Here is a 26,832-nt window from a genome sequence, read left to right on the forward strand (position 1 = left end):
CTCTTTTTCTCTTTCTCTCTCTCTCTCTCTCTCTCTCTCTCTCTCTCCCTTTCTCTCTTTCTCTCTTTCTCTCTCTCTCTCTCTCTCTCATAGTCTCCACGCCCAACGTGGGCTTGAATAATGACCCTAAGATCAAGAGTTGGTTGCTTACTGACTGAGCCAGCCAGGCACCCCTCACATTTATTTTTATATGGTGCCCAGAAAATTGTGAGCATCCTAGAATGTCCACTGATATTTTTGCCAATTTACTGAATACTTCTCAAATGGGATACTTTTTGTTAACACATTCTGCTTTGTATCTTGAACTAGTAAGATGTTCTCTGCTCATCTCCAATTAGTTCTATCCCGGGATGACAGTATTTTGTTGTTTGTTTTTTAGATCTCATGGGTTCCTGGTAGACTACTTGAGTCCAGGACAAGACCCCTACATCTCTGAACAAATAGCCTCATAAACCAAATAATTGCAATGTAAACTCAGGCTTCCTGTGGCACATGAATTTTTTTTGTTGTTATCAATTTGGCTCTTTTTATTTTGTGAGAAATTATTTGTTTTTTAGATTGCACGTGATAAATCTCTCTAGTGTATTGCGGACAAATTAATGACCTGCTCAAAGCCTGAGTTGGGTAATAGAGTTCTTATAGGTAGCATGGTTTCACTTATTTTATGGTATTTTCTGATGTTGTCTGGCAATATAAGCCTCTGAATGTAGTAAGGATTGTAAAATTTACTCAACAGATGCATCAGCCATTGCACAGCTAGTTTGGGGGAAAAAAGCATTCTATGTTCTTTCAAGTAGGCAAAAAATAGCTGCACAACAGAGCTTGGATTCCCCTGAAAAAGGTTTAAATGCTGTTAAATAGACAGTCTAGAAAAATTAGATTTCACTAAAACATAAGTATTGAACCTAAGAGATAATAAAATATTTGAAATATGAAATACTGGCTCATAGGATTAGCTTCCTCTATCACTATTCATTAGTACTTTTAAATGTCACTGTTAGACTGTGGGGCTCAATGGAATTTTGATCAAAATATCACATCCTGCATCTTGCTATTTAATTAAAGAAATTATTCCTGAAGAGTTTGCTTTTCCCAGTGACACTAAGTATTTAATGTTCATGCAGCAACCTTGAGAACGACTCAATAGCATCACTGCCTTTTTGATGTCACACTTTGATAGTAATTCATTTAATTCTCACAACTACCTTATAAAATAGCCACAGAGAGGGTAAGTGACTCATTCAAGATCCCACTGTTAATGATATAAGCTGGCCGATTTGAACCCAAGCCATCTAGCTTCAGAATTCTTTGTTACGCTAGCGGCTTCACCTAGCTTTTTGGTTTTATTTTCTCTTGCTAATCTTTGTGAGCTTGAATCATCATGGCAGATGGCTCTTGTGATTCCGTAGGAAGATCTGTAGATCTACACACACATGTATGGACTTACCTAGAGCATTCTGTTTTGATAGGGAATCATTTTCTTTCTATCTGTATTTATGATTGGCAAATTTTAGTGTTTGTGTAGAAAATATTAATTTGCAGAGAGCTACTAGTTTATAATAAGTAGATTTTGGCAGTGGATTTGCATTGATTATTGGTTTAATTTTATTAATTTTGCTTCATGGAGTACATTTGTCTAGTGCTTGAAGGGATGTTTTCACTGATTAAGTCTGAGAGATAATATGGGAAGATTGAGATGAGCATTTTCCAAAGACGAAGTTACCGCGACACTAGTAATCTCGAACACTGCTCATTTAAACACGTTGCACTGTATCAGGAATGCTTAAAAAGTGGGCCCTTTTAGCATAGAGGAAAATATCTCATGAAATTGCCGGGGCTCTACTAATGTTCTCTTTTGTTTAGATGAATAATGTGACAACAGAGTATTGTCTTGACATCGTAAGAAAATTTGAGGTTTCAGAAGAAAATAAGGCGAAAAATGTTCTTGGCATAGAAGGTAAAATAACCAATATTCTTTTTTTGTTTTCCTCTTCCTTTCAAGATTTATTTAAATTCATGTTAGTTCACATATAGTGTATTATTAGTTTCAGGGGTAGCATTTAGTGATTCATCAGTTGCATGAAATACCCAGTGCTCATTACGTCACATGCCCTCCTTAATGCCTGTCACCTGGTTACCCCATCCCCCCACCCAGCTCCCCTCCAGCAACCCTCAGTTTGTTTCCTATAGTTAAGAGTCTCTTATGGTTTGCCTCCCTTAAAATAACCAATATTCTTAATTTCTCATTTCTTAATTCAGTCTGCTAAGTTAAATTGTAGCAAAATTTTTAGAAAAAGAAATCAGGAGATATTCATGGATTACAGACGATTCAAATAAAACTCACAATACAGCATATTTTCCTACAAAACAGATGCCATAGTGTTGCTCTTTCTCTTACTTTTTTGATGATGATTTTCCACTCCACGCAAGGCAGCTCTATCCCACCATGTGTATGATAGATGTCAAGAAATATTTGGACTTTTCTCAAATGGCTAATTTTGGAAAGCTTCAACCTGGTAATTTCAAAAGAGGAAATCTGGTCTCAAAATAACTAACCTATGACACTGGCGACTTGAAAGTACATGTTTCTTTAAAAATATTGGCAATGAACTTGTTTTACCTCGTTGGTAGCTGTGGAGAAGTTGTAACCACAAATTTTGTTAATACAACTATTTCATTATATAGTTGAGGAAAGTGAGGCTCTCAAAGAAATTAAGTAATTTGCCCACAGTTATAAAGTCAGAATCTAGCTTCTGGATCTTACACATAATTGTGAATATAGCTACATGTATGTATAAGTTATATGTATTTAAAATATGTGGGAAAATAAACTGCATGGTGCTACCCAATAGGAGATCAAGTCCCAGGCAGAACCAACAATCTTAGCGAAAGACCACTGGGGCAACCCGTTGCCTTCAAGAGCATCCAAAGCTATGGTTTATCTTACTATTTTAGATTGTTGGCCTTCTGTTCCTCCCGGCTTTCAGGTTCAGTGTGGACAAGAGGATTTTGATACCCCCGGTTTAGTTCTTGGGGTGGAGGGTAACTAAAAGAAAGGAGTAATTTAAAATGTATACCATTTTTAAAACAACTAGAGAAGATAAACTAATTTGGGCCTTTTCTTTACTAAGAAATGAACATTTTCCTTGGTGGAACCCCCCAAAATGGAATTAAACATGATTTCTACTTTATGGACGTAAGGATAGGCATGAAGAAATTCTCCAGAGACTTAGAGGATAGTTACAGACACAGTTTTACCCACATAATCCTTGAAGACCTGAAACAATCTACCCTGATGATTCCACTTAGGTACTTGTGGATCATTCCTGTATTTATTCATATATTAATGAGTGCCTCTTCTACTCAGGTATTATGTTTTGAAAAACTGTGGAAAACTGATAGGGTTTTCTACATAATATGTATTTGTTTATTTGAATATAGCTGATACACAGTGTTAGCTTTGGGTGTACAACTTAGTGATTGGACAAGTTTAAATATTACGCTATGTTCACCACAAGTGTAGCTACTGTCCGTCTTGTTACATCACTCTTATGGTATCGTTGACTGTATTCCTCATGCTGTGCCTTGTATTCCTGCGATTTGTTCATTCCAGAACTGGAAGCCTGTACTCCCTCTCTCCTGCACCCATTTTACCCATCCCCCCCCACGACCGTCAGCTTATCCTCTGTATTTCTGCATAATCTTTAAACACTATTTTAAAGTTATAAAAAGTTGCCAGCTATTAGCAGCATCTTCCCAAACCAATTTCATAATCAAATAGCCACACTCTGAATTTAGGCTGTGCCTAACTTTTGACCTGCTGCCTCAACTATGGCACTAACAATACTGTTTTTTAAATTAATAACTTATCCAGTTGCTGGTTGATCGGTGTAGCACTTTGCGTCAGTATGGCTTTAACATTGCATCAGTCTCCCATTAGATCACGCTACATAATCATAGCTTGAGTTTAGTAGCTACTGAATGGCTTTGCAGTAAGCCCTCTCCTACGGACTCAATCAAAATTCTTGGAAAGTCGACTGATTTTTCTGTACGTTATGTTTAAACTGCTATTCCCCAGTCACTTTTCAGTTTCTGACACTCTTTGACCTGAAGCAAATCTCCTTGCCTTAGTATTCCTCCCAGTAGCTGTCCTGAGTGTAAATAAGCTAATCACTATGATCTCTGTTGTCCCCGGTGGGGGTCGGTTAAGTACCTATGCCTGGAAAGCTACAGTACTTCGCTCTCTTTCTTCCAAAGGGTTCACGAACTTCATGCGTAGTCCTGCTTGTGACATATTTAACCCACTGCACCATGAAGTGTACCAGGACATGGATCAGCCGCTGTGCAACTACTACATCGCTTCCTCTCACAACACATACCTGACTGGGGACCAGCTCCTTTCTCAGTCCAAAGTGGATATGTACGCCCGGGTGCTACAGGAAGGCTGCCGCTGTGTGGAAGGTTCGTGCCTCGTCTGAGCTCCGCTGCGTGTTGTTGAACGTGCCCTCTAGGCAGTCAGTCAGGTCTAGACAGGGGAGACCTGAACTATGCACTCACACGAACCAGAACCATTTTTCTGCTCATTGTAGAGTCATTCTTAACTTGTAATGCACTCTGGTTCCTCCTTACTGTCCAGTCAGGAGGGAAAGAGAGATGAACTAGAAGTTAGGAAACACCCCTGCAGTTGCTGAAAGATTGTGATGAAAATGAAAGCTTTCCTCGAAAGATATTTTTGATTCAACAATGGCAAACGTAGTTCAGGGTAACTCTTTGCTTTCAAGACACTTCCTGATCTCTCAGTCAACAACATTTATTAAATTTCTACTGGGATCTTGATTGTGGGGACATAGATCCAGGTGTCTGTCTGCAAGGAGCTGACAGTTTAGCAGAATGGGTGGCCATTAAAAACAGTAGGACAGTGTGAGAATTCCACCAGGCCAATCATATATATGGTGAAGAAGTGGTGGTATGAAGAGTAAGATGTGAGATAAAATGCGATGAGAAACAGGTAGGCTGGGAAGGTGAACTTGGGTCAGTCATGAAGGGTTAAAGGGCTTGAGGAATTCTACCTCTAGCCTTTGGTAACAAGGGTCCAATGAAGGGTCTTAATGCATATAGTGATATGATCAGACTTGTAGTTGAGAAAGATCACTTGGGTCACCATGTAGGAGGACAATTTTTTTTAGAATATGTGTTTGTGGAGAGAAACAGGGGTGAAGCTAGAGAGAGCAAGGAGAATGGTAGGAAGGCTCTTAACAACAATTCAAAGGAAGGGTTGTAAAAACTTGGACTAAGGGAGGAGGAGAGATGATTACATCGATAATAAAGAAGTCAACTCAGCAGGACCTGGTGCAAGAAGTAAAGGAGGGTGAGAGCTGTAATCAGTGAATGGTGCCACAACCGACCGTGGGGAATCTAGGGGGAAGAGCATCCACGAGTTCAGTTTTCCATCAGTTGAGTTTATCGTCACTTTGTATCATTCACATGGACATTTTTGTCAGCCAGTTGGATAATAATATCTGAGCAAAATGGAAAGATCCGGGGAAGATAAGGATTTCATAGTTCTGAGTTTTGTATGTGATAGTTAAAGTCTTGAAAGTGTACAAGATCACCCCCAGAGAGGAGTGGACAAGCGAATGAGGCCTGAGGAGTTAGTTAAGTGATCCAGCAGTTAGATGTAGGAAGAGCAAGGGGAACCAATGGGGACTAACACAGAATGGTCCCTGGGACCTGAGGGATGAAATGGTCAAAAATGTCCCATGCAACAGAAAAGTAAGTTAAGGCAAAGACCAATTATCGAGTCTGGTTACATTTGACAGCTGGAAGGTTATTGGTGTCTTTTGATAGATAGTTTTGGTGACATGCTAGTGGGAAGTTGGGGGTAGCTGCTGTGGGTTAGTCACTTGGCATTTTTCTGCATTTGAAGAAAACTGGGGGGTACAGTTTGGGGAGGTTTTAAGACTTGGAAGAAGAGGAAATGAGGACCCAGGTTCTGTTTTTAGATGGGGGCCAAGCTTTTGGAAGGGTTCAAACCTGATAGCCTCTCCTTTCTCTGGGAAGAGAGCATCATCTACTAAGTGTTAAGTGGGTAGAAGTCGGCTTGGGGGCTTAAGATCAACAAACAATGGGAAAGGAGTTGACAAGGTAAACTAGGGAAGTCCTAGTTAATTTCAAAAACAGTCTTGAAAAAAACTGTCCTTTTGTTCTACAAAATCTGCATGCTTAGACTCCTCCCATTCCATTCCCAGGAGATTAGATATAGGAGCTGTGAAGTAGATTATAGAATTGATCCAAGCCTCTAGGTTCCTTTTTTTTTAAATTTTATTATTTTTTAAAAGATTTGTATTTATTTATTGAGAGAGAGAGAATGATAGAGAGAGCGCATGAGAGGGAAGAAGGTCAGAGGGAGAAGCAGATTCTCTGCTCAGCAGGGAGCCCGATGCGGGACTCGATCCCGGGACTCCAGGATCATGACCTGAGCCGAAGGCAGTCGCTTAATCAACTGAGCCACCCAGGCGCCCCAAGCCTCTAGATTTCTAAGTCGTATAAAATATCATCAAGGTGTTGGTGAGAGCTCTTTTAAGTAATTAGTCGGTAGGTCCTTGAGTCTTAGGAAGAGAAGTGAATAAGGGGCTACAGAATGAGGGAAGACTTCCAAGAGATAGAAAGATGGAGAAAGTTGTCATCACACATAAAAAAAATAACAGAGAATTGTTATCACAGAGTGGGATTTTGGATGTAGTTACAGGTGATGATTGTATCCAGGGTATGTCATGGGTGAGCAGGAATGAAGAGTGTAGATAAGATTGTTAGCATTGAGAAGGTCAAAGCTAAGAGATTGAGTAAATCGCCCACAAGGACTTTTAACTCACAAAGGATGTTGACAGGTAGATCCATTATTAAAAATTTTAAAGATTAAAAATTGGAGATTAAGAACTGTAAGCCAGATACTTAAGTGCAAAAAGAATGCTATAGGTAAGGCACTTGGAAGATGCCAGAAAGGTAGAGTTGGATAAAGTGAGGTTCAAAAGTGGGGGGATTTTTTTTTTTTTAATGAATAGAGGAGAACAATTATTTAAAAGTAGCAATAAAGGCCTAGAGCATGCCTTCTGGTCTGTGATTTATACAAAAAAACATCTGTGGAGAAAGGTAGTGTCCTCCAAGGCAAGCTGATTGTTAATCAAGATAAGGAAGTTGAAGGAGAACTCCAAAAAGAGTCTGATGATAAAAGGGAGTTTGTGATGGAATGGAGATTCCATGGAGCAAAGAGGAATCACATTTTGGTGGGGACGTGCTGGGGATTAGCAGTGGATAATAGGTTCTTAGGATAGTGGAATAGCGTAGGGGAAATGAATAAAGGAGTAGGGTGATAAGACTCGTACCTGGATGGGTCTTTGTCAGAGAGTTTCTGGCATGTTCCAAGGGTTAATTAACATTTTAAAACTGAACAGGAAGTAAAAACTGTCTCCATACAAAACAATTAGAACCACTCCAAATTTAGTGTTCTGGAAATTTATGCTTTAAGACATGGCATTTTTGCAGTCAGTGCAGAGAACACCTACTGACATGAGTGACTGACAATTGAGTAGCTTAAACAACTGAGTAATGAAGATGCTTATATAATATTAACATAAAGAAAAACCTTTTAGAAGGTCTTGAGATGACATTCTGCTCTCAGCCATTATTCAACCCTTTGTTCGTTCAGCACTCAAGAAGTTTTACGTGTCTGACATGCATAGAGGTTCCCTGGGTACATACCCTCATTGGATTCACAGTGATGGTTGCCTATCATTTTAAATGCTGACATGTCCTTGGAGGCCAGGTGTGGAAAATGACTTGTAATGACTCAGTGACAGATCGTTAACTCCAGACCATTTTGCAGTTTTGTTAACTGCCATGTCCTGTGCCGTATTTCTTTTGCTTTTCAGGTCTTTCAGGTACCCAGTCTTCCCTTTCTTGGTTTTGCTCTCCAAAATCAGGGTCTTACCCAAGCCTAACCTTGTTCCCATGATCAGCTCCTTATACTGAATCAGAACATCTCACCTCCAGCTTTGTTTGGGGTATTAAGAAAGGAAGTTATCTGATTAAGACAATTTATAGCAAGGTAAAAATGATTTTTTTTTTTAAGGTACAGATGACTTTTAATCTTAGCTTTTTTTTAGGGATCTTTTAATTTTAAAATGTGAGCTTTTAGAAATTGTGTGCGGTAGATGATATTGAACATGGACCTTCTCTTGGGTCTCCCTTCTTTCTTCCTAACTGCCAGTCACCAAAGTAACAGAAAGAAGCTTTCTAAAAGCTTACCTTGCTCCAGATCTTCACACCAACTGAGAATATGTACAGCTCTGGTGTAACTTTAAAGGACATGCAATCTCTCCAATACCTCCCTCACCAGCTTGTATCTGCAAATCCCTCCCCTGTTATTTGGCTTACTTGAAGTTATGACTATTGGAATAATCTGTAAGTGGGCAGTGAAAGTCAAACTCCTGTTACTGGAAGGTTTTTGTTGAGGAGAAGAATTTATATTTATTTGAGGGATTTGGTCAGCTTTGTCTGGGATCTATTTCATGTTCAAAATTATGGTTATCACTTCAGCTTTGAATGCACTGTAGGAAGGACAGAGGAACTACTATGATTTCAGCCCTTTTTGTGAGCTAGGTCCTGACTGAGTGCTCTCCATACATTCTCATGTGATGCTTATAACTTAAGGAGGTGGAATAACCTCAAGAGGACACCCCAACTTGGAGTGGGTGAAGGGGCTCAAGTTCCCATAGCTAGGAAGCTTGGGAGCAGAGCTTTGAACTCAAGTTGATTTAACTCCCCTACTCCACTGTTCTCTGGGAAGTCTGTGTGTTTTCTGGAGGCACAAGCATTGAATGGCATGATCAGCCCTAGGAGGGATCAAATGAAGGCCATCAGGTCACATAAGGAAGGCTAGAGAAAGTGAAGTAAAGCACTGAGAGGACGGTGGCTTTAAAAGAAGGAATTTGCTTTAAGATTAGGACTTCCATCTAAATATTTAGTTGTTCCTGAAGACTGAGAATTTGATGACATGATCTTTTGTGCTCTCCTAACAACTTCTGTCAGCCCTGTGCTTTGAAGATGGGAGCTCACAGCTGAAGCCTGGGCCTGAGACACCGGTGTATATATACCCAGTGCTATGTCATCTACCTTGAGTCCAGATCAAGTTGTTTTTACACTGGAATAGCTTTAGCTAGGATTTAAAGAACCCGATTTATGGAATCTAGCAGGTCAAGGATTGGAAATTTCAGGTCCCATAAATATTTTTTGGAAGCAGCTTTTGCCAAGCATAGCACTTAGAGGTAGAGAGTAATGATTCTGGACAGGTTCTTCATGGTACTGTGACCTGAAGAATTTCTCCGCTTTTGAGCTTCTGGTTTGATAATGTTGTGTTTTCCGTCTCCATTAGTTCAGCTGAGGAATATCCTTGGTCAGGATATATATAGTGTCTTGGGGAAGACTAATAAGTCTTTTTTTGGTGAAGTGGGTTTGTCAGCAAATAAACTGGATAACATTTTTTACATGGCCTTTCATTCCCTTGATTTTCAGCCCAAGTTGCCTGATAAATATGGATGTTCTGTCCAGGGGATTTTTCACCGTCATTATGGAACTGATGTCGCATCACTGCTATAATCGGTTTACAACCTTTCCTGTTATCTCTGGAAGCGCTATCAGGATGGAACGCTTTTAAGTTCCGTTATGAAAAGCTGTCATGTTAGCTGCTTGGCTAGCCTGCAGAACTGACCAACGCTTTGTCAGGGTGCTTTCGGGGGCCTCTAATAGGTGATGTGATTGAAAAACTGGCCCCTGGTAATTTTGTGGCTAGGGGAATTTGTTAGAGGAATTTCCATTATAGCATGAGCTCTTACAGGAACCTTCACTGTCATTTGAACTTGGCTATGATTGCCATGTGTTAGGATGCCAGTTACCATTTGGTAGTGTTGTTATCCTCGTTTAGCAGACAGGTGATGAAATAGATCTAAAAAGTGAGCATTAGAAGAACCATCCTCGACTACAGGTATTCTGCTTATGTTATAAATGCTAGCAGAAGAGCACCTCCTTTCATGACCAATGTAGTTTTAAGAGCTACTTTTATGTATACACGAGAATCAAACGGGCATGGCATTGCCTGGTCTACATCATTCTTTTTGCGAGGATGTTGTTCATTTATGAGAAAGCCTGTTATGCCCTTTTTCCTCCACAAGGGGGCCAACTCAGGGTCTAAATTATTCAAATTCCATACTTTGAAATATCTGTTCCTTCTTTCCATACCTTTATCCAAGGACAAATGAAAGAATGTCAAGTCCATGTCAAAAGATGGATGGAGCTTCTCCTCTTAGGAAATGTCTTTGAGACGTTTGACCTCATTTGTAGGCCCAAAGGAATAGTGCAACTTGTTACTTAAGTATCCCAAAAGCTTTGATCTTCTTAACAGCATCTTTAAAGTTTGTTTCCTATATTCCTGTGGTGTTAGCCTTGAAGGTTTTGTTTTCCTTTTATCTTTTCCATTTTTTCCCCTAAGGATAATTTAACAGCCAATGTTTAATTGTAATATAGGTAACTTATTAGGGAACAGAACTAATAGGATCTCTCTCATATACATGAGAGAAAGAAAGATTGGTCGATTTTAAGAAATTGGCTTACATGATCATGGGGATTTGCAAGTCTGAAATATGTATAGCAGGCGAGGAGGTTGGAGCCTTAGGTAGGAGTTGATGTTACAGGCTTGAGGAGAATTTCTTCTTCAGGAAATGGGAATCTTTACTCTTTTTTTTTTTTAAAGATTTTATTTATTTATTTGAGAGAAAATGAGAGAGAGCACATGAGAGGGGCTAGGGTCAGAGGGAGAAGCAGACTCCCCGTCGAGCAGGGAGCCCCATGCAGGACTCGATCCAGGGACTCTAGGATCATGACCTGAGCCAAAGGCAGTCGCTCAACCAATTGAGCCACCCAGGCACCTGGGAGTCTTTACTCTTAAGGCCTTCAACTGGTTAATGAATCCCACCCACTTTATGGAGAGTGAGTAACTTTACCCAAAGCCTACTGATTTAAATGTTAATCACATCTAAAAAATACCTTAAAGGCAACATCTAGACTGGTGTTTGATCAAATAACTAGACATTTTAGCCTAGCATGGTTGACACATAAAATTAACCATCAAAGCCTATTAGGGTTATGGTGAACAGCTTGAAAGTTTTAGAAAAAAAAAAGGACACACCATTTCCTGATATAATATACAAAGCACACGTATGAGGAAGGTACTACTAAAATAAAGAACAGGTGTGGTCATGAACTGTCTGACCCTAATTAAAAGTCAAAGTTTTAACTGGCATTCCATTAGCCAAATCCAGCCTGCAGAATGTTTGGCTCATATTTGTGATTTTAAAAAATGGATTAATTGCCAATATTTAAAAATTGGGAAAATTCATAGCAGTAAGATCTAGAGTTGTGACCTTTCTCAGCTCTGGCAGGCAGAGTTGCCCGACTATGCTATATGGAAGGGCAATGTCATGAGAGCTGGCAAGATTCTATGCGGGATCCTAGCTTAGCCTTGATTGGGATTTAGATAAGGGAAGTGAAAGAGGGCCTTTTGGTTGACCTTAAATGAAAGAAGCAGAGTCGTGGAGGTAGGGTTGGTTGTATGTGAGGAAACTTGCCTAACGGAAGAACACGTCTGTGAGTGTAAGGTGTAGGAGAAAATAAAGTTGACTTGTCAGACAGGAGCTAGGATATTATGGCAACTTAAGTTCCTTTAAGAGTTAAACCTAAAATCTCTGTGCTTAAAACAACTGAAATTTATTTCTTGCTTATTATAAAGTCCAAAATAGGTGTCCCTAATAGGTGAATCTTTCACGCGATGATTTAGGGTCTAGGCTCATGCCATCTCCAGCACATGTCTTCTGCAGAGATAGCAAAAGAAGAGAGAGTATGGATGAATGTGTAGGGAAAGTTTTCACAGATCAGACCTGGAAGTGGTGCACATAATTTCTGCCTGCATTTCAATGTCTACATCCCATGGCAAGGGAAGGTTGGGCAGTGTAGTCCAGCTGCGTGCTAGGGCGAAAGTGGATAACAGGCTGAGTGAACTGCTAGCCAGTCTCTAGCCCAAAAGATAGAGACCTTGGGGTTAAGCAGGCAGGAGCTGCTGTAGAGTATTAATAAATTCAACATGTATCTACTGAGTACATGCTGTATGTGGGTTGGATGCTGTGTTATGTGTTGAGTAGACTTTTGAGCAAAGGAACAACATGGTGAAAGCATTGTTTTGAGAAACCAGGCTCGTGGTCAAGTGTAAAGCAAGGAAGGCAAACTCTTAAGTCGGGGTGGATGGTGGGGGTTGTCTTTCTGCAGCTGGGAACCAGTGAGGCTGTCTATACGTATAGCAGTATCAATATTACCAATAACAATCACAATTGCTATGTACTGTGCAGTATTATAAGCAGCTTTACATAGTCATCACTCAAATTTACGAAGCAAATTCGACCATTATTTCCTTTTATCAGTGGGGGAAAGCAAGTCTTTAAATGATTAAATCATTTGCCCATATTCACATAAATCTTGGCAGGACCTGAGGATTTGAACTTAGGAAGTCATTGTTATTTTATAGCTACTGTAGAATTTATAAAGTGAAAATTGAATAGAAACATAATGAGTTTAAGTGTACAGTAATGAAAAACTCTGTTATTGATTTGAGAGGGTCACTGCAATTTACTAAAAGACTTTAGTAAACTGAAAATGAAGAAGTGACATCAGAAAAACAACCTGTTAAGAAGTATCACTATCCTTGGGCATACTTGATTGGATTTAGATGGATTTCTAATGAGCGTTCTTAGGAAATGCTAGGTTGCTTGTGAATATGACATCTTTGTTAACTATAAGCATTCAAATCGTTTATTATCTTTAATTCCTTATTCTGATAAATATGCCAGAACACCCATCTCTCTGTCTGATACCTTTGTCATGATCATAACATGTATAATCTTAAATAATAAATGTAAAATAATATTGGTCTGATAGTTCCCGAAATACTAGCAGACACCAGAAGCTTTGCGTTGTTGATGTAAAGTTCTATTTTTGGCAGTTGACTGTTGGGATGGCCCAGATGGAGAGCCAGTGGTCCACCATGGTTATACTCTGACTTCAAAAATTCTCTTCAGAGATGTTGTGGAGACGATCGACAAGCACGCCTTTGTGAAGAATGAGTAAGTACAGCAACACTTGGCTGCTAAGCTAGCACACAGAGCATTGGCTGATGTACCACAACTACAGCACTACACACCCTTCCTTGGAGTCCTCATCTCCCTTTCTATGACCCTAGTTCTCTCCTTTCTTCCCAGCCAAATGTTGTGAGCAAGTAATATGGGCTCCATGTTTGTAATTTCTCATGCTCCATTTATTTCTTAGCCCATTCTCTCTCAAGACATTGCCTCCTGGAAGCATGTTCTTGCAAAGACTGACCTCATTTCTACAGAGTGTCCATAAACTTTGGAAACATAGGTTACTATACATGATAAATAGGTTATTGATATTATTTTACACTACAGTAAAATAGTAACAGCTAGGTTTTCAGACTTGCTGGGTGTCCTATATATACTGAAGTGTCCAGCATCCTTGCGTCGCTTTACTCTTCCTTGGCATTGGATAATGATCACTCTTTTCTCCTCAATACTTGCTTTCTTGGGGCTTCTACTATAACATTCCCCTCTATGCTGTCATTGCTTCTCACTCTTTTTTTGGCCTATGGTCTTCTATTCCATTTCCTCATTCCTCTAATAATCACTATTTCTTAAGTTATTGCCATTGTTCTACTTTTGGGTTATTTAATTATATGTCCAGAACTTCCCCCTCAGTTTCAGACCTATGTAGAAAAATTCCTAGTAAAAATCCATCTGAGTATCCCATAGGAACCTCAGAATCAACAAATGTCATTATTTCTTCAGGTATTTAATGGTGCCTACTCTAAGCCAGGCATACTGCAGTAGGTGCAGGGAACCACAGCACTGAACAAAAGAGAAGACTCCTGCCATCACAGAGCTCACATCCCAAATTGAACTCAGCATCTCATTCTGCCAAACCTCCTCTGGCTCTATTTCCATTTAGTTAGGGGTAGCACTGTCTACCAGTGTCTTAGCCAAAAACTGAGCCATTCTAGATTCAGTCAGTTCTTGTCAATTCTACTTCCTAAATTATCTTTTGACTCCATTGCCTTCTCTCCATTTTCATTTCTCTTTGGGTCATCCTCCACACTAGGGCAATATTTTCCTTTCTGAAAACATAAGTATGATGTTGTATGTCTTAAAGTCCTTCACAAGCTCCCTGTGGCACAGTCATGTCTTCCATGCCCTTTAGGGCTTGGCTTCTTCTTTCTCTTCCAGGGTCTTCTTCTACCATTGCTCCACAGAGATGGAGGATTTTGCCTTTGTTGTCTCTTGGATTCCTTAGTAACCCCAGTTCTTTCACAACTCCCTACCTCAATGTGCTGTTCTCTCTGCCCGGCACATTCTTCCCATTATTCCACCTGCCTAATCTTTATTCATCCTTCAAGACTGCTTAGGCATTGTCCCTCTGGCAAACTTACTGATACACCAGCTGATTTAAATGCTCCTTTCTCTGTTCTTTGCACGCTGAGCATATTTCTATTTTATCTATATAGCACTCTGTTATAACTATTGGCTTTCTGCCTTCTTTTGAGTCTTTAAGACCATGAGCTCCTTGGAACTAGGGGGCTATGTCTTATTCATTCCTTATTGCCTAGCAGGTGCCTGCAATATACCAGACAGCTATGTATATAAAGTCAAAGAAATGACTTTTTTTGAATTAAAAGAAACAAAATTACAATTACATAAAATTAATTTTATAAAAGTTAGTAGCCTTTAAAATTTTTAATATTTGGTCTTCTTATTTATTAACCATGAGGCTAAAATGCTGTTGGAATGAGAGATGCGTGCTGCATGGCAGGTTTGGTTTATGGTGTCTGCTACATACAAGCATCCCAAGTACTGAAATCTGACGGGTCTTTTCTACCCTGATTGCTACTAGTTTTAGCAAAGTCGATGAAGTGATTATGCCATTGTTTTCCAAAATGTGAAGTTGGGTGTTGAAAAGCCCTGCCACCTTGGAGCATCCTCTGATGACTTGCCGGTGCTTTACTTCCTGTTTAGGAATACTTAGGAGAAGAGCACTTCAAACGAAAAGTTGATACGCTTGTCTAGTACATTTTAAAAGTTCAGTCTTTTTCTTTTCTTTCTTAGGCCTTCTTAATACCTGGGTTTCTCAGCCTTGGCACTATTGACATTTTGGACCAGATAATTCTTTGTTGTGGGGAACTGTCTTGTGCATTCTAAGAAGGTTACAGCGTCCTGACTTCTCCACACTAAATTATCAGTAGCGTTCCCCGCACCCTCCCCCCCGTATCGTGACCACCAGAAACGTTGACAAATATCTATTTGGGAAACCGGACCTCATGGCCTCCCTTGTCCCCTGTTGAGAAGCACAGCTTTATGTTGAGTATCTTTAGATCCTAATAGGCTTTTTACAAACAGATGGCTAATTTAAAAACCCACCGTTAGAACACCTTGATGTGATTGCATAGACAATCTCTAGCTAGCTTGTTGTTGTTTTTCTCTCTTTCTAACATTCTGGGGTGAAACCCATGTGGACACAAGAGCAAACAGATTGGAGTAAGGTAACCCACTCCGGCCACAAAGGTTCATCTTTTCTATTACCTCTGGCATCAGGTTTTACTAATGAAGAAAGGATGTAATTTCAGGAAGTCGTAGGCCCTCCTGTGAAGCAAGTGCTGTCATACAAGCCCAGAAGTAAAATTTTTTTTCTCTACATAGATATATTAGCCAATTTAAATATTGGTTTATATGCTCTGGAAAATATATATGGCCTGTTACTTCAGAAGACATATGACAGAAAAGTAGGAAAAAAACAGCAAGCTAAATTTGAAATAATTTCTTACTCTGAAGAAAAAACAACGTCAGAAGAAGAGTAAGATCAGTGATCAGGCCGAGTTCCCTTTCTGCCTTGGCCACCAACTCTGGAGGCTGTCTTTGGTAATCAGTCTACTTGGGTTTCACATTCTCTGCACAGGAGCCTGAGGACTGGGGGAGAGTGAATGCTTGACTTTTTTTTCCTTTCTGAAAGTAAAGACTAGTATATAAAATTCTATCCAAACAATTTTGAAATGCTTGGCATAGGATGCCATAAATCACGAAATTCCATTATGCTGTTTTATCCTCAATAGTGATTTTCAAGCTGGGGGCGGATAATATATTTTCAAATATCTATACTTAATGGTACTCTGTGGTCTGTTAGATATTTTTAGACATTTTTTAAATTGAATTTACCTAAGTTTTTATCCTGAAGCTTATTTTTTTTTATTTGAGTATAGTTGACACACAATGTTACATTAGTTTCAGGTGTACAACATAGTGATTTGATGCGTTTATACATTATGCTGTGCTCACGACAAGTGTAGCTACCGTCACCATACAATGTTATTACAGTCCCACTGACTATGTGCCCTATGCTGTACCTCTTATTCCCATGACTTATTCATTCCATAACTGGAAGCCCGTACCTCCCACTCCCCTTCACCCAGCTTAGCCCAGCTCCTCATCCCCCTTTCCTCTGGCAACCATCAGTTTATTCTCTGTATTTATAGTTCTGACCCTGCTTTTTGTTTGTTTATTCATTTGTTTTCTTCTTAGATTCCACATATAAGTGAAATCATATGGCATTTGTCTTTCTCAGTCTTATTTCACTTAGCATGATACCCTCCAGGTCCATCCATGTTGTTGTAAATGGCACAACCTCATCCTTTTTTATGGATGCGTGTATGTAATATGTAATATTCCATTGTATATGTGTGTGTGTGTGTGTGTGAGAGAGAGAGAGACACACACACACACACACCACATCTTCCTTACCCATTTGTCTATCAAGCAATGGACACTTAAGTTGCTTCCATATCTTGGCTATTGTACATAATGCTGCAATAAACATAGGGGTGCATATATCTTTCTGAATTAGTGTTTTCATTTGGGTAAATACCCAGCAGTGGAATTATTGGATCATATGGTATTTCTATTTTTAACTTTTTTGAGGAATCTTCATAGTGTTTTCCACAGAGGCTGCACCAGTTTACATTCCCAAGAGCATATGAGGGTATCTTTTCTTCACATCCTCACCAACACTTGTTTTGTCTTTTGTTTTTGATTTTAGCCATTCTGACAGGTGTAAGGTGATATCTCATGTGGTTTTGATTTGCATTTCCCTGATAGTGAGGTTGAGCATTTTTTTATGTGTCTGTTGGCCATCTGTATATTTTTTTTGGAAAAATGTCTATTCAGGTCCTTTGCCCATTTTTTAATTGGATTTCTTGGAGGGCTTTTGGTGTTCAGTTGTATGAGTTCTTTATATATTTTGGATATTAACCCCTTTTTGGATATATCACTTGCAAATCTCTTCTCTCATTTAGTAGGTTGCCTTGTGTTTTGTTGATGATTTCCTTCACTGTGGAAAAGCTTTTTATTTCAATGGAGTCCCAAGAGTTTATTTTTGCTTTTATTTCCCTTGCCTCAGACATATCTAGGAAAATGTTGATCCAGGTGATGTCAGAGAAATTACTGTCTGTGCTCTCTTCTAGGATTTTTATGGTTTGAGGGCTCACATTTTAGTTTTTAGTCCATTTTGAGTTTATTTTTGTGTATGGTGTAAGAAAGTGGTCCGGTTTCATTCTTTTGCATGCTGCTGTCCAGTTTTCTCAGCACCATTTATTGAAGAGATTATCTTTCCCCGTTATCTATTTTTGCTTCCTTTAGATTTTTGAATAAATAAGACAAAATTACGTTCTATGAGTTTTCTTTCTTTAGGCTTATCTCTCTTAAAATTTTCTTTTTTTTTCTTTTAAAAGAGATATAATGTATGTGCCATTTTTTAAATGCAAAATATTAAATGAAGTCATCCCACATGGTTTTGTTTTGTTCAGCCATTATGCCTGGCAAAATATATTTGGTTGGCAGCGTTTCTTTAAAAATGCATCTTCCATGAGACACCTGGGTGGCTCAGTCGGTTGAGCGTCTGCCTTTGGCTCAGGTCATGATCCCCGGGTCCCGGGATCGAGCCCTGCATCAGGCTCCCTGCTCAGTGGGGAGCCTGTGTCCCCCTCTGCCTGCTGCTCCTCTTGTTTTTTTTTTTTCTCTCTCTCAAATAGATAAATAAAATCTAAAAAAAAAGAATGCACCTTCCATCTTTCTCATTTTAATCATCATGGTTCTCACAAATACTGTCACTAGGATTGTAAGAACATAATGAATGTAGAATGATGTTCAAACACCCCTGCGAGTTGCCTGTATGTGATGCCTTGAGAATCTGTCACTGTGCTCCTAGGTTCCCGGTCATCCTGTCCATTGAGAATCACTGCAGTGTCCAGCAACAGAGGAAGATTGCTCAGTACCTGAAAGGAATATTTGGAGACAAACTGGACCTGTCATCTGTAGACACAGGAGAGACCAAACAGCTTCCAAGCCCTCAAAGTTTGAAAGGCAAAATCCTAGTGAAGGTAATTACCTCAAGGAATGCCATAAAAGGCATTCATGACCAACGAAACCCTCCCTCCCTTAAAGGACTAAAAACTGGTTTATCAAGAGAACAACAGAGTCAATCCATGAAGGATCATCTAGATTTGTTTATGCATCTTGTTGGACTTTATTGGTAGTTGTACCTTCAGAAAGAGCTTGTTATTCACAGATCACGTATTCTGGGATTTGTTTTTGTGAAGGGAGGAGATCAATACTGTAAGCCAAGTGTTTACTATTTTAGTCTGTAAGAGTTTACCCTGGCGAGAAATAGATGTGTAGGTGCAGGTGGTACAGAGGAAGAGGAGGCTCTTGGTGTCCATATCTGAAAGTATTTCTTTCAGATTCTTCTCCCCCACTTCAAGCTCCAATAACTGTCTGTCAAAAGAAGAAAAGAGAAAAAGAAAGAAGAACAAACAGACAACAGTCTTTACGGTTGATCAGCCTTGGTTATGTAAGTGAGAAGAGCTTGCTTCCCAGGCACGGACATAATGCCCCACAGGACTCATGTGTATGCGAAGGAGCAGTAGGTGAATAGAATGACATTTTATGAACAGATTTTCTGAGGGAGGAAATTTACTATCTGCCGTGGATATTATTAATACAAAGAATAGCCAGAAAAAACAGTTGAGATCTCACATGGCTGACTTTGTGATTTTACTTAATTCCTGTTAATTTTGTGTGTTTGGACTAAGTCCATCTTGGATAGTCGTATTATTTTGAGACTAAAGATCTAAGGAAGAGCAGCAGGGTATTAATATCCAAATTGGGTTACATTTTACTGAAAAGAAATGTGTATCAAAAAATCAAATATCACAAAGGAGGCGTAAGAAAGTCAAACGGTGTAATTTCCTAGGAATACTTTAACAGGGGCTCTAAGGGAGGGCAGCAAATGGGAAAGATGTGGAGTACTCTTTGGAATTGGTCAAAACCTATTTTTCTGTCAGTTACGTGAGAATTATAGACTGAATCCATCAAAGAGGTATTGTCGGGCATTTGTATGTGTGAAAGCATTTTGAACAAAAGCTCCAAATAATGTAGGAGATAACATTAAGGTCAATTTTCCTGAAGTCTTGCTAAAACAAACTCCTCTGTGGTAAAAACTGATTGCTGGGTTAAAAAGCTAAATGTCACCTTAATAGCTTTGTAAATGTTTCCATGTTTCCTGTAGTTTTGAGCCAGCAGTCAGAAGGTTAAATGCAGAGTAAGTCCATGTGGTTGAAATACTTCCCTTTTGGACAGTGGAACTTAAGGTAGATATTTAATAGGAATTGAGTCCCTTCTGCATAATTGGACTTTGAGCCATTTGCCATAGAATGTCCTAGGGCTTATGGGAACCAGGGTACACCAGGACCAGATGATCTTGGGCACTCATTGGGAGGAGTGGCAACAGCATGGACTGCGAGCATTTCAAGGCATTTAAGGTTCATTTACTAGTAGCAGCGTTCTTCAGACTTTAAGGAGATCGCCCAGATCTATGGGCCAATGCATTTCCATTTGAAGCAAAAACAAAGGAACTGATTTTCCTACATCCCTTTAGGAGCAATCTTTGGTCCAAAAGGCACCATTTTAGTGGCTCCTTACCACTTTAGAGATTGACAAGTTGTTTATTATTATAATTATAATACACATACTTTCCAACCATATATATACACACACCTATCTCCTGAAAAGCAAATAAAAAGTTGCTTTTGAACAAAAATGATAACAAACTTAGTAATTTTCCCTAGACTCTTATTGCTGAAAGAAACTGTAGCTATCTGGTCCAAGCCTCTTACTTTTTACGGATGCAAATCATAGAGTCATTACCACACTCCTTGGGTCATGCAGCTTGGAGCTGAGTGGTAGCTATGGTTCCAGCCTCTCACAATATTTCCATGTATCATGGACCAATTAAATTAATTCTTGGTAACTCCTGCATGCAATAGTCTGTAGATCAGAAAGAGACCCCTAAAAGATACCTGGGCATTCTTTGTTTATATCAACTGGACCACAACTAAGTTCCTTGAGTCATATTAAGTTCTGCCTTAATTTATTCTATGATTTCCCTTAGGTGTAACTATTGATTTAGAAGCATTAAGAAAGTGTTCTGTTGCATTGCTTTTCTTCCTATCTGCCTGGATAAACTATCTTTTGAGAACCAGGAATGTGGAAGAGTTGGAAAAAATTATGGCCCTCATGTCTTTTAATTCAGTTTTAGATGGATGGAAAATTAGGGCACCTGTGGATGCTCAGAGCAGGAAGCTTTCTCTCTCTCTGCTCTCTCACCCACCACCACACGTACATGAAGGGGGGGCAAAGCTGGGTACGGCTGCCCTATCAGCTCATCACTGCGTACCCATCACGGTTACATTTGGTGGTATCAGAACTGTTTCTGTCATTCAAGGATTGTTACTCCTTCCTTGTGGATGTTACTTCTCATATTTGTTAGCTCTGTTCTGCTTTACATTTATAAAATATGTTGGCTCTGTTCTATTTCAAAAGAGGGAATTGCTGTCATCACATTTTAAATGTCTTGGGTACAGGTCCATCTTGGTTGTCTGTCATTGTGCCCAAAACAGAGACTCTGGATAAGTAGTTGGTGGTGAATAAATGAAGGAGATTGTTAACTTGATGTCTATATGTTCCTGAACATGTCAACCACTTAGTTGAGTCCCTTATTTCTGGTGCTGCTATATCAACATAGCGACTCTCTAGTGCCCTCTCAAATAAAGGAAAATAAATTCATTTTATAGAAGCCTCCCGTATTAGAAAAGACTTCAAATAATATAGAGACATAAATACTTTAATTCTGAGCTGTTTTGTTATTAATGATACACGGGAGGAAGTGAAAAAATGTTCTGCCACATTTACTTAGAAATATAGGTATGTATATATCCATATATCTACATCTGTTTATCTCTAAACATGTTCGTGTGAAAAAGAGAGTGTAGTTTTCACTTTGCAGATAGCATGTACAAATATATACATATCAGTACAAAGGAAAATTAAATCTCATCCTTTTAATCCTATAAACGACCCTCTGTAAGTTGGAGAAAATAAAGAAGAAAAATTTAAATATCCAAACCCCAAGAGTTTGGAGTCTTAATATAGATCTAGCTTTCATTATGTAAATGATTTAATCAGCTTTGAAACTATCGCTGTTCTAAGGACCCAGGGTCAAGAGCTTTGGGTAATCAGGGAAGGTACAGGAAAATAGGGACAGAGAGTTCTCTGAAAACCTTACTATGCTGGTGATCCTGGGCAGGGTGGGAGTGGGCGAGGGAAAATCCAGCATGCTGAAGAAGGCCAGTGATGGTGTGGAGAGCGGGAATACTAAAAGTCACTAGGGTCTGAGTTTAGAGAACAGCAGCCTGGATAGCAGCCTGGGATGATACTTAGAAACTCATCATTATTTTTGGCTGCCGGGCTTATGAACATCCTTCCATCCTTTTCCATCCCTGTATTTTAAGGAATCCCCTCATAGTGGCCAAAAATGCTGGACATTTGCTTCTGTAGCCTCTCGGGGCTAGAGTGTAGGCACATGAAATAGATGCTGCCAATCAAGTGAACCTGCCCCAGACAGCAGACATCTACACTATTGTCATTTTTAAATTGGGTGTGTTGCTCCTTTTCAGGGCAAGAAGTTGCCTTATCATCTTGGGGATGATGCAGAGGAGGGGGAAGTTTCCGACGAAGACAGCGCAGATGAAATTGAAGATGAGTGCAAGTTCAAGCTCCATTATGTGAGTTACAGATTTAGTTACAATTTTTACCCTCAGTGTGTTGCAGTAAAAATTGCTGCCGTGTTGGAATCCTCACAATATGGTGGCTGTGGTGCAAAAGGAATATTTATTGAAAGTTGCTTTGTTTTGGGGCACATAGACACTCAGATGCTCATTGAGTCAAGGATTTTTGTGTTTTACAGTTGGAAGGAATGTTCATGATTAACCGATCTGACCCTCCCTCTAGGGATCAATCCTCTCCTGTTACAGCTTTGTCAAAACTCAAATTGCTGTTGGAAATGTCATGGTCTTTGATGAAATAAACTGGCTTTAGCATTCTCTCCTCTGCCTCCTGCTAGCAGTCCAGTTCACACTAGGCTGCTTGTCAAGGCTGGCTTGCAGAACACAGCTGTATGTGGTCTGCTTCTCTAGGGGTGCCCATCCTTGCCCTAAGAAAATGTACCTTGAATCAGGATTTCCAAGCTCTTCCAGAAATGGGACTCTTGGCTAAATCTTATAATTTGCCGCATTTTAGATAAAGTTGCATAGGATCTTCATGATCCTTCAGAACCCTGTCTTAGATCAAGGCTCTGCCTTTGTAGAAAAGCATCATTTGGCCAGGTAATCTAAAGCAAATGCAAACCTAGAGGAAAAATGTAGAGCCTAAAGAGATACTCCCTCCTCCATCTCTCCTTGGCGGGGCTAGGATTTCTTGCCCCTCCCCCACCTCTACAACTCATATGATTGTCAGGGTCACATGACAGCCTGAGAGTAGCACCCCTTCACGTTAGTTTGTTATAGGGTTTGCAATTTCATTTCTATGGAAAAGTGGTATTTCTGTAGAGATCAGGACTTACTCTTCCCTCTAAAAAACAGAGAAATTTTGTATAAAATCTTCTAATTTGCATCATTGCCCTGAATTCATTTATTATATTACTAAAAACAGTCCATTCTCTTTGTAGTATATAGTAGTAACTAATATGGCTTCCTGTAGTTATCAAAGGGAGCCAGTATTATTACAAAGTGGGCATGAGTATAATGACAGCTGACCTCTCACTAGACACTTTTTCCTTGGCTTTAATGCAGTTTAAAAAGGATGAAGTGGGAAACATGCAGCTTGAATTGAAAAGGAATAATTGCCATCTGTATTCATCTGTTGTCTTTTAATAGTTTATATTAGCTCAGTGAAATACCACTAATAGGGCTATGGTCGCAGAAAATTAATCTAAATAGATTTACATAAGTGAAATTGTTAATATATTAAATTGTTTATTTTTTCCCCTTCCAGATATTTACTATTTTTGTTATTACTTATATGCAATTATGGATAATGTAGCTCTATTTTTTAAGCTTTATTTTATAAACCAAATTTTTGTTTCTGATCTTCATTATCTTGGCATCTTATTTCCAAAATCTCTTGATTGCCAGCTTCAGAGTAGTCTATCATTTGAAAGCAGGGAACAGACAGGCTTGACTAAGGTATATAGTTAGGGAATGCTGTTTTTAGGGAAAATGAGTAGTGGAAATTTAGGTACTATCACAATGTAGTCATTTATTGCTCTGAGTGAAACCCAAGTTGTTCTGGTTTCTGAATCCACCCAGTTATATAACTTTTCCTCTAATATCAGTGAGCTCCTAACTTTTCATGTTAAGTATCTGTAATTATAAAGGAGAGTTCGCTGTAGTTTTATGGAAACAAATCACTAACTTCACCTGTGAAAATATCCAGCTGCTTCCTCCCAGCTTCAAAGCCTCCTGGTAGGTTTCTAGGAAGCCACACAGGGAGACAGTTCAGAACATGATTCTGTAAAGATAGATACAATCTTTCATTTGGATTCTTTGATCTGGGCTTTAGTAAAAGCAAAGAGCACCTGAATTGTAAAGTTTTACAGGCATTTCTTTGTTAGACTCTAGGAGAGAATATACATAAAGGAACGAATATTCTAGTGGAAATATATAAAGTTTTTACTCCACTTTTTTGACTCCTTTTTTCCTATTTTTAAGCTCTTTTTTTTTTTTTTTTTTTGAGCTCTGCTGAGAAAAGGCAGAGCTGTGTTTAGAAAGCCAAAGTGTTATTCGGTAATCAGTCAATTTATAGTCTTACTGTCAGCACAGGACTCAGATGCTTATCTGAGTGTCGAATGCAAATTGCCTGATCACATTTTTGCAAAAGAGGATGTACTGTGTGTGCATAGCTTATGTGAAACCAATAATTACCTTAGAGGAGTTCTTAACCTCAGTTTTAAGTTAACAGAATGTGGTTGGATTTACAAATTATGTCTGAATTATTGCAATAAATAAAAATTTTAGCTTAGCATTCATGAACACCAGATCACTATTTCTCATGAGGCTTACACAAGGTTCATGGGCACGTTCAACACATTTTTACTGAGCATCTCCTTTTGGAAATGCAGCCATCATGTTGTAGGTGTTGGGCACCTATCAGTAAACAAAACACAAAAATCTTTGCCTTCATGAAGTTTACACATTAATGGGAGAAGAGAAGGATGAACAAGAAATAAAACAAATAAGTAATCTGCATAAGTACTAGGCAATGATAAGTGCTAAAGGAAAAAAAAGGGAGGGAAGGGGTACCTCAGTGACAGATTCTTGATTTTGGCTTAGGTTGTGATCTCAGGTCTTGGGATCGAGCCTCAGGTGGGCTCCGAGCTCAGCGGGGAGTCTGCTTAAAAATTCTCTCCCTCTCCCTCTGCCCCTCCCCCTACTTGCACTCTCTCTCTCTCTCTCTCACTCAAATAAAAATAAGCAAATCTTTATAGAAGAGAGAGAAGGAGTGTAGAAAGTGTGTGTGGGGGGGCATACGTGCGTGGGCATGCATGTATGTACTAAGTGAAGAGTCCACTGAAGTTTTAGATAGGATGGCCAGGAATGGTCTCACAGAGAAGATAACAGAAGAGCAAATACCTGAAAGTAGTGAAGAGTTAGCCATGTGGATATCTGGGGAAGAACATTCTAGGCAGAGAGAACAGCAAATGCAAAGGTCAGAAGCAGGACTTAAGGTTCCCTTGCATTACCTGATGTTAGAAGCAGAATGGGAGGCAGGACCCTCATACAGGGTTTCTTATTCCTCCTGGTCTACTGTTACTCCTTCTTTTTTTTTTTTTTTAAGATTTTATTTATTTATTTATTTGAGAGAGAGAATGAGAGATGGGAATGGGTCAGAGGGAGAAGCAGACTCCCTGCCAAGCAAGGAACTTGATGCAGGACTCAATCCCGGGACTCCAGGATCATGACCTGAGCCGAAGGCAGTTGCTTAACCAACTGAGCCACTCAGGCACCCTCTACTGTTACTTTTTTTTTTTTTTAAGATTTTATTTATTTACTTGAGAGACAGAAAGAAAGAGAGTGGGCAGGAGGGAGAGGGAGAGAGAATCTGAAGCCGACTCTGTGCTGAGTGCAGAGCCTGATGTGGGGCTCAATCCCACAACCGGAAGATCAGGACCTGAGCCAGAACAAAGAGTCAGAGGCTTAACCAACTGAGCCACCCAGGTGTCCCTACTGTTACTTCTAACTAAGGGATTCAGACCACACTGAAAGTTTTTTGCTTGTGTAATAAATTCTCTCTGTTGTTGAATTAATTGAATCCTTTAAGCTTCTGCCTTGTATGATTTTGTGGCTTCAGCCATAGAGAAAACCTGGCCCATGATATATAAGCCCCATGGAAAAGCCAGGGTGTTGTTCAGTGACTCAAGAATCACACAGCTTGAAGACACAGGGGACAGTTTCCTTTCAACCACAGTACAGTTATCTAACCAATTTGATTCAGTGAGACCAACTCACCGTTACTCATCTTTACGGGGTCCTCTAACGCCAGTGTGACTTATGGACTTGCACCCCTGTATTTTGACTTCAATGGCTTTTTTTTTCTTCACTGAGTTATTCACTATCTTTTTTCTCGTGCTCTGTGAATCTATATTCAGCCAGCTTCTTAGGCACAAATATTAGCTCTCTGTCTTGTACGTGATGCTCATAAACACTAAGACTTCCCACAAGTTTTAAATGAGCCCTTGTACAGTAACACATAACAACTTTTTCACAGCCTGTAAAGAACTCAGAACCATTCCTGACGCATGATTTGTGCTCAATAAATATTAGATGTTGTTAGTAACAAGAAATAGCAGGAGCAGCACAATTATTGCTAATGTAAGTCCCGAGCTGGTCCTTGAGCGGAGTGTGTTTTCAGGGAGCTGCAGGAGCAGACAGGAGACAGTGGAAGACAGGAGTAAATGCACAGACTTGAACTGCTGAGAAGCTCTTCTCTAGCCCAAGACCCTCAGATACCAGGCTGGGAAAGCTCAAGGCCCTCACGCAGAGGCAGAAAGATTCCAAAACTTGTCCTGTCTCCAGATTTCAGCCTGGGGGCAGGGGAAAAAGGCATTTGGGGATGGTGAGATATTCCAGTGTTTTGTTTTGTTTTGTTTTAAAGTAAAGGTCCTCAGCGTTGGCTGCACATTGGAATGACAGGGGAGCTTTCAAAATTCCCAATGCCTAGGCCCTGG

At 39.5% G+C, this 26,832-nt stretch overlaps 1 protein-coding gene across 3 annotated transcripts in view; it reads left to right on the forward strand.

Annotated features, from left to right (window-relative positions):
* Positions 1-26,832, forward strand: part of PLCH1 (phospholipase C eta 1) — a 201,336-nt gene that overhangs the window by 143,255 nt on the left and 31,249 nt on the right. For all 3 annotated transcript variants that reach the window (XM_073898324.1, XM_073898308.1, XM_073898314.1), the window contains 5 exons: positions 1,864-1,957; positions 4,258-4,461; positions 13,103-13,223; positions 18,421-18,592; positions 22,226-22,333. In XM_073898324.1, the coding sequence (XP_073754425.1) occupies positions 1,864-1,957; positions 4,258-4,461; positions 13,103-13,223; positions 18,421-18,592; positions 22,226-22,333 (699 nt within the window). The remainder of the gene's footprint in view (positions 1-1,863; positions 1,958-4,257; positions 4,462-13,102; positions 13,224-18,420; positions 18,593-22,225; positions 22,334-26,832) is intronic.

Source organism: Callorhinus ursinus, unplaced genomic scaffold (assembly GCF_003265705.2).
Source record: "Callorhinus ursinus isolate GAN/ISIS: 27379988/994484 unplaced genomic scaffold, GSC_fseal_2.0 scaffold1, whole genome shotgun sequence".
Lineage (NCBI taxonomy): Eukaryota > Metazoa > Chordata > Mammalia > Carnivora > Otariidae > Callorhinus > Callorhinus ursinus.